The sequence below is a fragment of the Dendrobates tinctorius genome, unplaced genomic scaffold, assembly GCF_039654945.1.
Source record: "Dendrobates tinctorius isolate UK_male_01 unplaced genomic scaffold, ASM3965494v1 ptg000104l, whole genome shotgun sequence".
In the NCBI taxonomy this organism is placed as follows: domain Eukaryota; kingdom Metazoa; phylum Chordata; class Amphibia; order Anura; family Dendrobatidae; genus Dendrobates; species Dendrobates tinctorius.
In genome coordinates, this window is record NW_027361772.1 from 18,084,390 (window position 1) to 18,100,340 (window position 15,951).

Consider the following 15,951-nt stretch of genomic DNA (forward strand, 5'->3'; position numbering starts at 1 on the left):
TCTAAACCTTGTTCTCGCTCTAGTGGGTTGTTGATGCCTTTGCCGGTGCCCAGGAGGCCATGGACCCATATTTCAATGGATTTTATTTCTGATATGTCTGTCTCTCAGAGGATGACTGTTATTTGGGTGATTTGTGATAGATTCTCTAAGATGGTCAGTCTTGTACCACTCCCTAAGTTGCCATCTTCCTCAGAGTTGGTGCCCTTTTTTTTGCAACAGGTAGTTCGCTTGCATGGGATTCCTGAGAACATTGTGTCTGACAGAGGAGTTCAGTTTGTTTCTAGATTTTGGAGGACTTTTTGTTCCAAGCTGGGAATTCAGTTGTCCTTCTCCTCTGCGTTTCACCCTCAGACCAATGGGCAGATGGAGAGAACAAACCAGACTTTGGACTCTTATTTGAGATGTTTTATTTCTGCTGATCAGGATGATTGGGTTTCATTTTTGCCCTTGGCCAAATTTGCTTTAAATAATAGAGATAGTTCTGCCACTTTGATATCACCTTTTTGTTGTAACTTTGGGTTTCATCCTCGATTCTCTTCAGGGCAGGTGGAGTCTTCTGCCTGCCCAGGTGTTGACACTGTGGTGGAGAGAATGCACCAGATCTGGGACCAAGTGGTGGATAAGTTGTCTCTCTCCCAGGAAAAGGCCCAGCGGTTTTCCAACCGGCATAGGACCATTGGTCCCCGGTTTAAGGTGGGTGATATGGTTTGGTTGTCGTCAAAGAATATCTCTATGAAGGTGGCTTCTCCAAAGTTTAAACCTAGATTTATTGGACCTTAGAAGATTTTGGAGATTCTTAATCCGGTCTCTTTTCGATTGGCTCTTCCTGTTACATTCAAGATCCATAACGTGTTTCATAAGTCTCTGTTAAAGAGGTTTGTTGAGCCAGTAGTTCCTGTGGTGGCACCTCCTGACCCTGTATTCGTTGAAGGTAATGTGGAATATGAGGTTGAGAAGATACTGGATTCTCGTCTGGCTAGACGAAGACTCCAGTATTTGGTTAAGTGAAAGGGTTATGGCCAGGAGGATAATTCTTGGGTCTCTGCATCCGATATTCATGCCAAAAGATTGGTTCATGCTTTTCATCGGGCCCATCCTGATCGCCCTGGTGGCGTGGATGAGGGTTCGGTGACCCCTCCTCAAGGGGGAGGTACTGTTATGAGCTCATTTTCTCCTTCACCTTTGATGTCCGATGAACTCCCTCTGCTGGTGAAAGGAGGTAGTGAAATTGATTTGGATGGGAAAAACCTGTCATCTGAACAGGTGGAGTGTGATTGGACATCCGGAATCTCTGAGTGGATATAAGGCTGCCGACGCCCTGCTGGGTTGCTGGTGATCCTCTCTGCTCTGAGCTCTGGCCTCCAGTTTAGTCCTGTCTACTAAAGCTAAGTTTTTGCTCTGCTATTGTTCCATGAGATTTTGTCTGGTTTACTTAGTGTTTGTGTTCAGCCAGCCCTGGTTGGGACTGTGTTGTGAGTTCATTTTTCCCTTGACTATTGAGGTCTGATGAACTCCCTCCTCTGGTGAAGGAAGGCAGTGAGGCTGATTACCAAACACCTGGGCAGCTAGATGATGACTGGGTGGCTGGAATTGAGGACTGGATATAAGGCTGCCGACGCCCTTCTTCCTGGCTGGTGATTTTCCTGCTGGATTCTTGGAGACCAGTCTGATTCCTGCGTCTCAAAGCTAAGTTTTTCTGCTCTGCTTTGTACTCCAGTTTTGTTTTTGTTTTGCCTTGTTTTTTGGGAGTTCTGCCATCCCTGGCCGGGGGTGAGCTGAATTCCATTTTTGTCTCTGATCTGTTGATCTTTTGCTCTGTCTTCAGAATATACCTGAGTGCTGATATAGTCTTTTGAAGCCTAGCGACTTCAGGGCCTGTTTTTCCTATCAGTCGGTTGGCTCATTTTGATAGGGTTTTTGCGGATGGCAGACAGCAGCTTTCCTATCCTGTCCTATGTAGTTAGCTTGGGCCCCATCATTTGCTCAACCTATCTTTCTATCTGTGTTAGTGTTTTCATCTTGCTTCACCGTCATTATATGTTGGGGGCTGCCTATTGCTTTGGGGTCTGCTCTGGGGCAGTTTAGTTTTTCCCCTTTCTGTCTTTAGGCTATGTAGTTCTCCGGCTGTGATCGAGGGGTCTAGGGCACCGTAGGAACCCCCCACGGCTACTGCTAGTTGTTGTGGATAGGTTCAGGGGTCTGCAATCCGATAGCTGCCAACCTCTCTGGTTTTTCTGGACTTAGCTGGTATTTTGTTTTTTCCTCCTTCGGTGACTCATCATAACAGGACTGGCTGAACTCCATTTTTGTCTCTGATCAGTTGATCTCTTTGCTCTGTTTTCAGAATATACCTGAGTGCTGATATAGTGATTTTGAAGTCTAGTGACTTCAGGGCCTTTTCTATCAGACGTGTTGGACATTATTTTTGGCAGGGTTTTTGCGTGATTGCAGACAGTTGCTTTTCTTTCCTGTCCTATCTAGTTAGTGAGAGCCCCATCGTTTGCTCAGCCTATCTTTCTGTCTGTGTTTGTGTTTTCATCTGTTTTCACCGTCAATACATGTTGGGGGCTGTCTATTGCTTTGGGGTCTGCTCTGGGGCAGTTTAGATTTCACCTTTCTTTCTTTAGGTTTGTTTAGTTCTCCGGCTGTGAACGAGGTGTCTAGGACCACCGTAGGAACACCCCACGGCTACTGTTAGTTGTTGTGAATAGGATCAGGGGTCTGCAATCCGCTAGCTACCAACCTCTCCGGTTTTCTGGACTTAGCTTGTATTTTTGTTTTTTTCTCCTCCGGTGACTCATTCATAACAGTTAATAGGAGAAAATGGGCCCCAAAGTATGTTGTATGATTCCTCCTGAGTATACCGATACCCTATATGTGGTGGAAATCTACTGTTTGAGCACATGGCAGAGCTTGGAAGGGAAGGAGTGCCAAATGAATTCTCAATTTTGGTGGGAACAGATTCTGGACGCCATGTCACTTAGACCAGAGCACCCGCTGACCCCCCATGTCGCCACAATGCAGAAAAAAAGCTGTAAAAACACCTAGTGTGAACTTTCCCTTAATGTGGTTTAGGCACACTGTGGGGCTTATAAGGGAAGGTGTGTGAGATCAAGCAGGAATGCGGGATGCAAAGACAAGCAGTAGGCAGATCAAGAGTTAACCGGTATTTAATACAGGAGATACTCCACGCAGGGAGAGAATAGGGGAGGTATGGGGGGTTAAAGTTCAAGACGAGAAAAGTGTTCAATGAATGGGTAAACTTATCAGTCTGATGTTTCCAGAGGATGGAGGCTTGGAGATCCGATGGTGGCGTCGTACGAAACACGTGAAGTTTCTGGCCTGGTCCTGGAAGAACGTGAAGCACTGTATCCTGACAGCCGCAATGTATCCTCGCTCTCCAACATGTAGCCTTGTAGTACCAGAGCGAAGTGTCCGTGGAGGAGGCGTCTGTGGTGCCGGAGTAGAAGGATGAAGGTCAGCGACGGGGATATGCTGGCCGACTCTGTGTGTTTACCCCCGTCAGGCCTACAGCGCGCACCATGTACAGTCAGCTGTATGGTATGGGACATCTCCCCAGTATCAGAGGTGAGAGGGCTCACAGTCAAGTGCTGCTCGCAGTCTGGCTGCGCTTGTGATGTCCGTCGGTAATGCGGCCTGGTCTCCTGGTGCCGCGCTGCGGAGTAAACCTTCTCCTGCTGTGCACTGTCTTCCCGCCAAAGACCCCGCTTTTGCGCGCTCCGTCCCTTTTATATCTGACCCACCCCCTGTAGTCAAGTGCAAAGGTCTGTCCAGATCAGAAAGTGCTCTCCCCAGCAACAATGGTGACAGCCCTAATAGTTCCGGCCCTGATACGAGAGGTACCACTAGCCCGGTCCATCTCCCTACTGATGCATTTGGATTTGGGAGCTCAGAATTTGCTGGATTTCTTTTTTCGGGCCAAGGAACCATAGTGCATTTCCAGAGCCTTTGTACTACTAGTAACTTGGAAGCCCCCTATATTTCCATTGACCGATGACAGACCGGAGTGGAGGTTGTTGTTCTTACGTACTGAGTTGAAGCTTACATTGGTAAAATTTTACATAACGTTTGGGATCACATTTATCTGCACTGAGCACTGACATCAGGGTTCCCATCTAAATCTCCGATTGACGTGATTCAGATAAAACCCCCGTGGGATCCGTTCACTATAATGAGGCAGCAGAGTTACTCTGGACTCCATCTGACCTCTGTTCAGCGGTGTCCTTTTCAGTGGTGCACAAAACTATGCGACCGCTCTTTTATACAGGCTTAAAAAGATGGACACCCCCGGATCACAGATCAGATAACGTCTACAGTATCACACACTTAAAGACGCTTTTTATTGCAAAAACTAGTTTTGCATCACCACATTTTGAGGGCTATAATTTTTCCATATTTCGGCCGACAGCATCATGTGAGGTCTTGTTTTTTGGGGGACGAGTTGGTGAATTCATCGGTACCATTTTCAGATACGACATTTTTTTATTGCATTTCATTTTGATTTTTGTGAGGCAGAATGAATAAAAACCAGCAATTCAGGATTTTTTTTTGGGTGCGAGGGTTTATGTAATTCCACGTGTGGTAATATTGATAAGGCACTTTTATTAATTGGGTCAGTACGATTACAGCGATACCCTTTTTTTTATGTTTTGGCGCTTTTACACAATAAAAACTGTTTTATAGAAAAAATAATTTTTTTTGCATCGATTTATTCTGTGAGCTATAACGTTTTTATTTTTCTTGTTTTTTGCGGGACAAGGTGACATTTTCAGCTGTACCACGTTTATTTATATATGTCTTTTTCATTGCGTGTTATTCCACTTTTTGCTCAGCGGTATGATGATAAAGCATAGTTTTTTGTCTTGTTTTTTTTACCTATTTTTATGTTGTTCACTAAAGGGGTTAACTAGTGGGATAGTGTTATAGGTCGGGTCGTTCCGGATGCGGCGATACCAAATATGTGTACTTTTATTGTTTATACATTTTTCCATACAATTATTTATTTATACAGTTGTGGCCAAAAGTATTGACACCCCTGCAATTCTGTCAGATAATACTCAGTTTCTTCCTGAAAATGATTGCAAACACAAATTCTTTAGTATTATTATCTTCATTTAATTTGTCTTAAATGAAAAAACACAAAAGAGAATGAAGCAAAAAGCAAAACATTATTAACATCAGAAGAGTCCAGTCAATAGTCCAGTATAGCTCCTCGGTGCCAGATAACAAATGGGCATTGGCATCGTTAGATGATGCCAAGGCTTTTGACTCCCTTGAATGGCCTTTCCTCTCCGCATGTTTAAAGAGATATGGCTTTGGTACTAAATTTATAACATGGATCAAAAAATTATATATGAACCCAAGGCCCGTATTATAATAAATAATTCTATATCTGAGTCTTTCGCATTGCATAGGGGAACCTGTCAGGGTTGCCCTCTTCGCCCTTGCGATAGAGGCACTAGCAATACGCATAAGATCCTTCCCTAATATCCGAGGTATAGATATAGCAGGTCGGGTGGATACCATAGGCCTATATGCTGATGATATTGTGATATTCTTGAGTGACGTGGAAGAAACTTTGCCGCAGGTGATATCCCTTATAGATTTAGTAAATATTCAGGTTTACATATAAATTGGGAAAAGTCTGCCCTGTTACCCCTTTCCCATACCCCGATGCCCCAGTTGGATGCTCTCTCCTCGCTGCCTATTGTGTCTAGTTTTAAATATTTGGGCATCCATATTTCTAACAATAGTACGTCTGATCTACAACTTAATGTCCACTCGTTGTTGGAACTAGTTAAAGCTATGTTTGCGTCTTGGAGTAGGCTCCCATTATCTGTGGCTGGACGCATTAACCTGATCTAAATGATATTACTCCCTAATTTTAGCTATTCGCTTCAGCACAGTGCGGTAGCGGTGCCTAAGTCCTTTTTTGTTAATCTTAATTCTCTAGTCACGTTCTTTATTTGGGGGAAAACTAGGCCCAAACTTAAATTGTCCACTCTACAAAGACCAAAGAGGGGAGGTGGGGAGGCGTTACCAGATTTTTTCCTATACTACTTAGCTGGGCAGGCTAAAGCTTTAAATAACTGGATGCCGGGTAATTGCCTCCCTAACTCTGAAAGCCACCTGCTTCACGCTGCACAAGCGGATTGGCCATTAGGTTTACTTGAGCTGGAATAAACTAATGTCCCACGTCTATTACCCCTGCTCCGGCTGGCTCGATTGATATGGAGACAAATCAAGAATGTAATAGGGTTTAAAGGTGTTAAAGCTGAAATGCCCCTGTGGAGTAATAACTATTTTCCAGGGCTACTGAATCACCCGTCCGCTGTTTTTTGGACCCAGTGTGGCGTCTCTTCAGTGGGAGACTTGTATGACCAGGGGACCTTAAAGTTTTTTGAACAATTGCAGGCCACACATGATATTCCGAGATCTCAACTTTTTTCGCTATCTGCAGCTGAGATCGGCTCTTCAGTCACACATGAGGGATGGGGGTGTGGACCGTACTATTTCATCGTTACCTCTAATAGGAATTCTTAATTCGCAGGGTCCCCAGGGCCTCATATCCTCCTTGTACACATATATGCTGTCAGTAGGGGCAGAATCGGTCATAAGCTCTATTAAGGCGAAGTGGGAAAGACTCATTCCTGAAGTGCAAGGAGAGGAGTTGGAGGAGATTCTGGAATCTCCAATTGGAGTATCACCATGTATTAATAACAGAATGATACAACTGTATATAATTAATCAATCATATTTAACTCCGTTGCGACTTTTTAGGATGGGTCGGCTTCAGTCGTCAGAATGTATGCGATGTCACTCGCCAGATGCTGATTTTATTCATATGGTGTGGCAATGTCCCACTATCCTACATTACTGGAAAGAGGTGACTACACTACTGACATCCCTGGTGCAGGCCCCTGTCCCTCTAGAGCCATTGGTCTGCTTGTTTGGGGTGTGGGAGGAGGAGATTTGGGATCGCTATAGTGGGGTCTTCCTGCGCGAGACGCTGTTTATGGCACGAAAGGTGTTGGCACTGCGGTGGATGGGCGGCTCATGTCCTTCCCTTGGGTTTTGGATCAAGCTGGTGAATTCAATTGTCCCATATGAGCGCACGTTATACCAAAACAGGGGATGCCCGGGTAAATTCGAAAAGATCTGGGAGAGGTGGAATTCCTCTCACCTCACTTTGCAAGACTGAGACATCACATGAGACATAATACGATATAGGAAACCAGGCTGCGGAAATAGTAGATATTAGATGATGTAGCGGTAGTTGTAGTTTAGGAGTTTTAGTTAATTCCTACGGTTGCATGATATGACAAGGTTTGTGAAATTGGATTGATACACATGTGGGAAAATACATAAACAATTGTCCTTTACATATGCTAGGAAGGAAACATACATGTTACCTTGTTTATCTATAAGAATGTGCAATTTCTTTGTATTACATTTTATTGTGGATGGAGACATCTGCTTTGTATAATGCCTGTTATCATTAGTCATTGTGTATGTTGTACATTCTTTGTATCCTGGTGCTTAATAAACGAATTTAAAAAAAAAAAAAAAGTGCTTTTTGAAGTGTGTTTTGGGTCATTGTCCTGCTGGAAGACCCATGACCTCTGAGGGAGACCCAGCTTTCTCACACTGGGCCCTACATTATGCTGCAAAATTTGTTGGTAGTCTTCAGACTTCATAATGCCATGCACACGGTCAAGCAGTCCAGTGCCAGAGGCAGCAATGCAACCCCAAAACATCAGGGAACCTCCGCCATGTTTGACTGTAGGGACCGTGTTCTTTTCTTTGAATGCCTCTTTTTTTCTCCAGTAAACTCTATGTTGATGCCTTTGCCCAAAAAGCTCTACTTTTGTCTCTTCTGACCAGAGAACATTCTTCCAAAACGTTTTAGGCTTTTTCAGGTAAGTTTTGGCAAACTCCAGCCTGGCTTTTTTATGTCTCTGGGTAAGAAGTGGGGTCTTCCTGGGTCTCCTACCATACAGTCCCTTTTCATTTAGACGCTGACAGATAGTACAGGTTGACACTGTTGTACCCTCGGACTGCAGGGCAGCTTGAACTTGTTTGGATGTTAGTCGAGTTTCTTTATCCAACATCTGCACAATCTTGTGTTGAAATCTCTTGTCAATTTTTCATTTCCGGCCACATCTAGGGAGGTTAGCCACAGTGCCATGGGCTTTAAACTTCTTGATGACACTGCGCACGGTAGACACAGGAACATTCAGGTCTTTGGAGATGGACTTGTAGCCTTGAGATTGCTCATGCTTCTGGCACTTAGTGCTAGGTGTCAACTGTCACAATCTGCTGACACCTCGCGGTGATAGCGTGCGCACGATAGCCTGGATGTAATAATCCGTCCCGCGTCCGTAAGTACCAGTGCGCTGGGAAGTATTATTACGGACAATATCGGAAAGGGGTTAAGGGCTCGCTCACATGAGCGTATAACTTGAACAAGTGCTATCAGACATTTTATCTGATAGCATAAGGCCCAATGTTATACTACAGAGCAGAGAGATCTGCATGCTTTTCTACAGACGAAATAGGCCTGTGAAAAAAAAATCGCAGCATGTTGAGAGTTGATCCACAAATTGGATGAGGCACAACCTTACAAGTCTATGGGTATGTGTAAAACATCAGACTGCATTTGGATGTCATCAGAGTGCAGTCTGATTTCTGCAGACTCAGACAATGGGGAAGATGGCGAAATTACCGTATATACTCGAGTATAAGCCGAGATTTTCAGCCCATTTTCTAAGACTGAACGTGCCCCTCTTGGCTTATGCTCGAGTAATATATGCCAGGGGGTCAGCGGGGGAGCGGGGGTGTCAGATAATACTTATCCCCTCCTGGCATGGTCTCTGCAGCTCCTGCTTCTCCCTAGGTCTCCAGCGCCTGTGTTCAGCGGTCACGTGGTACCGCTCATTAAAGTCATGAATATGCAAATATTCATACACCACATGACCACTGAAGGACGAGCTGAGGTGCCGGAGACCGTGGAAGAAGCAGGGGCTGCAGAGACCGCGCCAGGAGAGGGTAAGTATGTGTGATATTCACCTGTCCCCGTTCCACTGCCACGCGCCGTTCTGTCCTCCGCGTCCTCTGTCTGTGTCATTCAGGTCAGAGGGCGCGATGACGTAGTTAGTGCGCGCCGCGCCCTCTGCCTGAGCAGTCACTGACAGAGGACCTGGAAGACAGAGCGGCACATGGCGGTGGAATGGGGACAGGTGAATATAGCAGGTGTCAAGGCCCTGAGCCAGGGGTGACACCCGCACCTGTCCCCCATAGTATGCTGGTGTCCTGCTCAGGACACCGGCACCTGGCCCCCAGCGACGAGAGCTGAGTATGTCATTTTTTTTTTATTCGCAGCAGCATATGGGGCCATAACCTTTATGGAGCAGCATATGGGGCATAATCTATGGAGCATCTTATGGGGCAGCTTATGGGGCATAATCTATGGAGCATCTTATGGAGCAGCATATGGGGCATAATCTATGGAACATCTTATGGGGCAGCATATGGGGCATAATCTATGGAGCATCTTATGGGGCATAATCTATGGAGCATCTTATGGAGCAGCATATGGGGCATAATCTATGGAGCATTTTATGGGGCAGCATATGGGGCATAATCTATGGAGCATCTTATGGGGCATATTATTCTATGCAGCATCTTATGGGGCCATTATTAACCTTTGTGCAGCATTATATGGGGAGTATTTTGTATGGAGCATCTTATGGGGCCATCATGAACTGTATGAAGCATTATATGGGGCTCCTGATTCAATATGGATATTCAAAAACATTTAACCTACTGATGTCTCATTAAATTTTACTTTTATTGGTATCTATTTTTATTTTTGAAATTTACCAGTAGCTGCTGCATTTTCCACCTTAGGCTTATACGCGAGTCAATAAGTTTTCCCAGTTTTTTGTGGCAGAATTAGGGGGGGTCGGCTTATACTCGAGTATATACGGTAAGTTCTCCATCTTCTCTACTGACGGTGTCTAGAGTAACTCTGCTGTACCCAAAAATGTGACTAGTGAAAACTACAGATTGTCACAAAAAAAAGGCTTCATATACTCTGTCTGCAGAATGTAAAAAAATTTACAGGTCTAAGAAATATGGAGAACCTTCCAAAAAGATGGTTGTTAAAAAGTGATATTTTTAAAAATATAAAAACATTAAAAAAAACTATGTAGCTGTTTATAGGTAGGGGTTTTTTTTACCAACAAGGTTGTGAAAACTGCACCATGGAAAAAAAGGAGTCACCTCTTTGTTGTAGATTTCTTGTGGAATCCACTCCAAACTTGCACCGGCGTTTTCCTGAAGCGTCTTCTATTTCATAAACATAAAATATGTCATAAGCACACACCCTTGGGCTCATCGTGTGCACGTGGTCCTACATGGGTTTCTCTTGAAAACCATGTCTGATTTTTTTTCTGCCTCAAAAAAGTGTATGAACGTATTTAAGTTTCTTAATATGGATTTTTGAAGCAAATCCATGTGAACAACCTTCACTAGCTGCCTAATGTGTAGAGAAATGAGACAGGATTAATGAAGATGAAGTTACATAATAATATTTCCTTTATTATAATCAGATATAGCAGGTATATCAGGTACATAAAATAATGGGGTACAACAAGTGCCAGAAAAGCATTTCAGAATAAATCAACGCAACGCAAAATAAATCAAGTTTTTTTTTTCCTCATCCATGAAAAATGTTCCCTCCAATTAGAAATGTAGTATAGTTTTTCTGATTTGCTTTGTCTCTTTCTTCATGTGCAGGCATTGCAGTAGCTTAGGTATCCATGGTTACGACCACTAGCAACTAGCTGTCACTATATCAGTGGTCGTAACCATGGATACCTAAGGTCCTGCAATACCTGCACATGAGGAAAGAGACATAGCGAATCAGAAGAACTATATTACATTTCTAATTAGAGGAATTTGCTAATATTATTATTACTACACTTACTACATATTGGGATAGGATCTTGGAGATGGGAATACCCCTTTAAGAAAAATAAATTATTAGCTTTCCACTTGTTAAAGGGATCCTGTCACCAGATTTTCCCAATGTAAACTAAAGCCACTACCTTTATCTGCTCTATTACTGCATTCCATCGACCTGTAGATTATATACATCTGGCATACTGTACTGTCCAGTATGATGGGCGCCATTTTTCTTTACTCGGTGGCTACTCAATCCCTTCAGCTTCCATGTTTCTGGCTTGGTTGATGTGTCTGACGCTTCCTGCATCATCATATGCTCCACATCACTATTACCTTATGTTATGTGAGATTTATGCACAGGGCCAGCTCTATAAGCCTCAGTCGTTGGCGCTCCAATCATTTCTGGTTCTCCAAACTACACACTCAAAGTAATATTTAAAGGAACTCTCCAGACAAAACTTTGTTCTTGCCAGTGTAGGTCATGCCCTGGACCGGGCACATCACCATATATCAGTCTTGTCCGGACTGCTACTTTAATGCCGTATATCATAAGTTTAACCATAAAGCATAGCATGTGTATATGTAAGTCCATCAAGGACCATTATCAAAGAAATTCATGCAGGCATGTGAATAATAACGACGGGTCTCAAGAAAAACACAACGAGTAATGAAATAATGTGATATATAGATGCATATAAATCTGCTCTAAGGCTACATGGTGCAGATTTATTCGTACAGCCCAGTCCATCGGTCACGGTAGTGGTCTGTGGCTTCTGCACGAGAAAGGGAGACCAGACTCTTTCCTGTCAACATTTGCGGCTCTTCTTTTGGTTAGCTGGCCTGGTTCAGGGTTACATGTGTATCACATCACAACGATGATGTCGTGCCTGGCTAGATAATCAGAAGAAGAGCCGTGGATGCCGTTAGGTAAAATAGTGATGGGCGGTCCGGCTGTTTTTGGTGATTTCGATCTCTTTGCTCTGCTCACCAAACAGACTCACTAAACTTTTGAATCTTAAAAGGATCCCTAATAAATATGTGTTCGCCATAAGTGAACACACATTTTAGCTTAAATTAACGCAGTTGAAACCCCGCCTCAACCGTGTCCGTAACCCCACCTACTTGTAGCCAACCAATTAAATCAATGGGTGGATGGAGTTTTAACCTTCGAACACCTTCATTTTGCGCCCAGTGAGAGCCATTCAGAGAATTTCTTGGCTTTGTCTCAGGTTGGTCACAACCGATCCATCAATGAGGTAAAAGGCGCACTGCAACTGTGCAGCAGCCCTAGACCACTCTCATGTTCTATAGACTCAAGGCCCCGTCTCACATAGTGAGATCGCTAGCGAGATCGCTGATGCATCACCGATTTTGTGACGCAACAGCGATCTCGCCTGTGTTCTCGCTACATGTGACGCATAGCGGCGACCAGCCCCCCGCTGGATATCGCTGATCGTGCTCGAATGTCCTGGGCCATTTTTTCATCGTCGGCGTCCCGCTGGCCAGCATGCATCGCTGTGTTTGACACCGACAAGTGACCTCGTTGGTGACGCAGAACTCAGGGACGCAGGTGGGACCGTTCAGAATAGCTGCTGTGTGACAACGCACCAGTGATCCTTACCAGGTCGCATCGTTGTCGGGATCGCTGGTGCGTCGTTGAAGAGATCTGCCTGTTTGGCAGCTTACTAGTGACCATGTAGCGACGCACCAGCGATCCCTACCAGGTCGTATCATTGTCGAGATCGCTGGTAGGTCGCTATGTGAAACGGGACCCTAAGACGTGCAAATAAATCTGCACCAACTCTAAAAACAAGATAAAAAAGGAATATGTAAAAAAATGTTTCCTTGTCCCATCCCATCATCCATATTGTCATGTTGTGCATTACCATGGATATAACATCACCAACACTGAACCACCACTGGACAACCCCTGCAGAAGCACGTAGAGGTCTCTTAGAAAGCTAAAACAATGGTTACTCACTTCTCACAGTGGTGCCAGATTTCCAGCTATTTCAACGGTTTTATTCCTGACAGATCAACTAACATTGTGTCACGTGCCAATGTCGGCTACATCTCATCAATATTCCGTCAGACCAAATAGTGATGGCTGCAGTGGACATGTGGCAATCGCAGAAATATCAGTGCCGACGTCACTGGATCGGCGTCGCTGCAGGAGGTGAGTATATTGTTTTTGTATTCCATAGTACTCTGAAGTGAATAAGTTGGGTTTGTCCAGTAGTGGACATCCACTTTAATTCATACGCAGACCAGATGGGGACCAGAGGGGTTGTCCACGAATAGAAAAACATGGCTGAGAACCACACATGTCATCTTAGAGCATGATGGGAAAGACATGAAAAAGTAAAATAATTATTAAGTTTTGCGAGAATAGAATGGCGAGACCGTTCAGGATCATCAGCTCAATATGCCATAGTGAATGCTGCAGCGAGGTCGATGGTCAAATTTGGTTGTTCCTACAGGAGGGGTTAGAGAATTCGGACCTGTGGAGATCAGCTGATAGTTGGATTTTAAGCTGAGTACATTTCACAAAGATCCTGTACAATCTCCATCAGAATGTATTTTCATTAAATAAATCTGCGCACCATAGCCACACCAACCTGCATTACTGCCGTAGCCCCACCAATGATGGATGAGGTTGAAAATGCACTTGCTGCTACCGGTGCTGCAGCCTGATAACCAAACCATGCTCCTACGGACTGTAGTGTAAATGTACCTGCCGCTGCTGCTGCTGGAGCAGCGGCAAAGGCACCCACCAATGGCACTGCCGCCATGCCCGCCACAGCCGTAATCCCATGTAAACAAAGTTTAATATTGTGTCTCCTGCAGAACTTGTCTCCTTCTGTAACCAAATATGTCCTCAGCTTTTCCAACTGTTCTTCGTAATCTTCGTCATTTATACGCCTGTATGATGTCTCAAATCTCTGGAGAAGTTCTGAAATCTTGTCAGCAACCTGATTTCCAATTTTTAATTTCCAGATGGACTACGGAGACAATCAGCAAGAAGGTAATGAGTGTTATTACAGAGGAACAGATGATTAAGTAGTAGTTTATTATGATGTTGTTCTGTTCAGCATCATTTACTATGTGAATATTGTAGTGCAGCGGTGTTCACACAGTGCGGTAATGAGGCAGTGACCCGGTAAAGTTCAACGCAAATGTCTTTTTTGTCCAAAAACTCACAACTTAACCCCTTAGTGACAGAGCCATTTTACAGCTAAATGACCGGGCCAATTTTTACAATTCTGACCACTGTCACTTTATGAGGTTATAAATCTGGAACGCTTTAACGGATCCCACTGATTCTGAGAATGTTTTTTCGTGACATATTGTACTTCATGATAGTGGTAAAATTTCTTCAATATGTCTTGTGTTTATTTATGAAAAAATGGAAATATGGCAAAAATTTTGAAAATGTTGCAATTTTAAAACTTTAAATTCTTATGCCCTTAAATCAGAGAGATGTGTCACATAAATTTCTTAATAAATAACATCTCCCACATGTCTACTTTACATCAGCACAATTTGGGAAAGTTATAAGGGTTAAAAGTTGACAAGCGATTTCTCATTTCTACAACAAAATTTACAAAACCATTTTTTTTAGGGACCACATCATATTTAAAGTCATTTTGAGGGATGTACATGACAGAAAATACCCAAATGTGACACCATTCTAAAAACTAGACCCCTCAAGGTGCTCAAAACCACATTCAAGAAGTTTATTAACCCTTTACGTGCTTCACAGGAACTAAAGCAATGTGGAAGGAAAAAATTAACATTTAACTTTTTTTTGCAAAAGATTTACTTCAGAACCAATTTTTTTTATTTTCACAAACGGTAAAAGACAAAATAAACCACAAAATATGTTGTGCAATTTGTCCTGAATACGCCAATACCCCATATGTGAGGGTAAACCACTTTTTCAGAGCACGGCAGAGCTCACAAGGGAAGGAGCGCCGTTTGACTTTTTCAACGCAGAATTGGCTGCAATTGAGATCGGATGCCATGTTGCGTTTGGAGAGCCCCTAATGTTCCTAAACAGTGGAAACCCCCAACAAGTGACTCACTTTTGGAAACTAGACCCCTTAAGGAACTTATCTAGATCTGTGGTGAGCACTTTGAACCTTCAAGTGCTTCACAGAAGTTTATAACGTAGAGCCGTGAAAATAAAAAATCATTTTTTTTCCACAAAAATGATCTTTTCGCCCCCAAATTTTTATTTTTACAAGGGTAACAGGAGAAATCATACACCCACAGTTGTTGTGCGATTTGTCCTGAGTATGCTGATACCCCATATGTGGGGATAAATCACTGTTTGGGCGCACGGCAGAGCTCAGAAGGGAAGGAGTACCGTTTGACTTTTTCAATGCAGAATTGGCTGGAATTGAGATTGGACGCCATGTCGCTTTTGGAGAGCTCCTGATGTCCCTAAACAGTGAAAAAACCCCACAAGTGACACCATTTTGGAAACTAAACCCCTGAAGGAACTTATCTAGATTTGTGGTACGATGATACCCCAACCACTGTTTGGGCGCATGGGAGAGCTCGAAAGGGAAGGAACGCCATTTTGGAATGCAGACTTTGATGGAATGGTCTGCGGGTATCATGTTGCATTTACAGAGCCACTGATGTGCCTAACAGTATAAACTCCCCACAAGTGACCCCATTTTGGAAACTAGACCCCTGAAGGAGCTTATCTAGATATGTGGTGAGCACTTTGAACCCCCAAGTGCTTCACAGAAGTTTATAAACCCAGAGCCGTGAAAATTAAAAATCTTTTCTTTTCCTCAAAAATTATTTTAACGCCAGCTATTTTTTATTTTCCTAAGGGTAACAGGAGAAATTGGACCACAAATGTTGTTGTGCATTTTGTCCTGAGCACGCTGATACCCCATATATGGGGGGGAATCACTGTTTGGGTGCATGGGAGAGCTCGGAAGGGAT

The 15,951-nt window shown here is 43.7% G+C and overlaps 1 protein-coding gene across 6 annotated transcripts in view; it reads right to left on the bottom strand.

The window, feature by feature from the left end:
• Nucleotides 1–11,379: 11,379 nt before the first annotated feature.
• LOC141100392 (RING finger protein 112-like) overlaps nt 11,380–15,951 on the bottom strand; it is a 235,905-nt gene continuing 231,333 nt past the window's right edge. For all 6 annotated transcript variants that reach the window (XM_073588856.1, XM_073588853.1, XM_073588854.1 and 3 more), the window contains one exon: nt 11,380–13,991. In XM_073588856.1, coding sequence (XP_073444957.1) covers nt 13,575–13,991 — 417 coding nt within the window. In that variant the 3' untranslated portion in view covers nt 11,380–13,574. The remainder of the gene's footprint in view (nt 13,992–15,951) is intronic.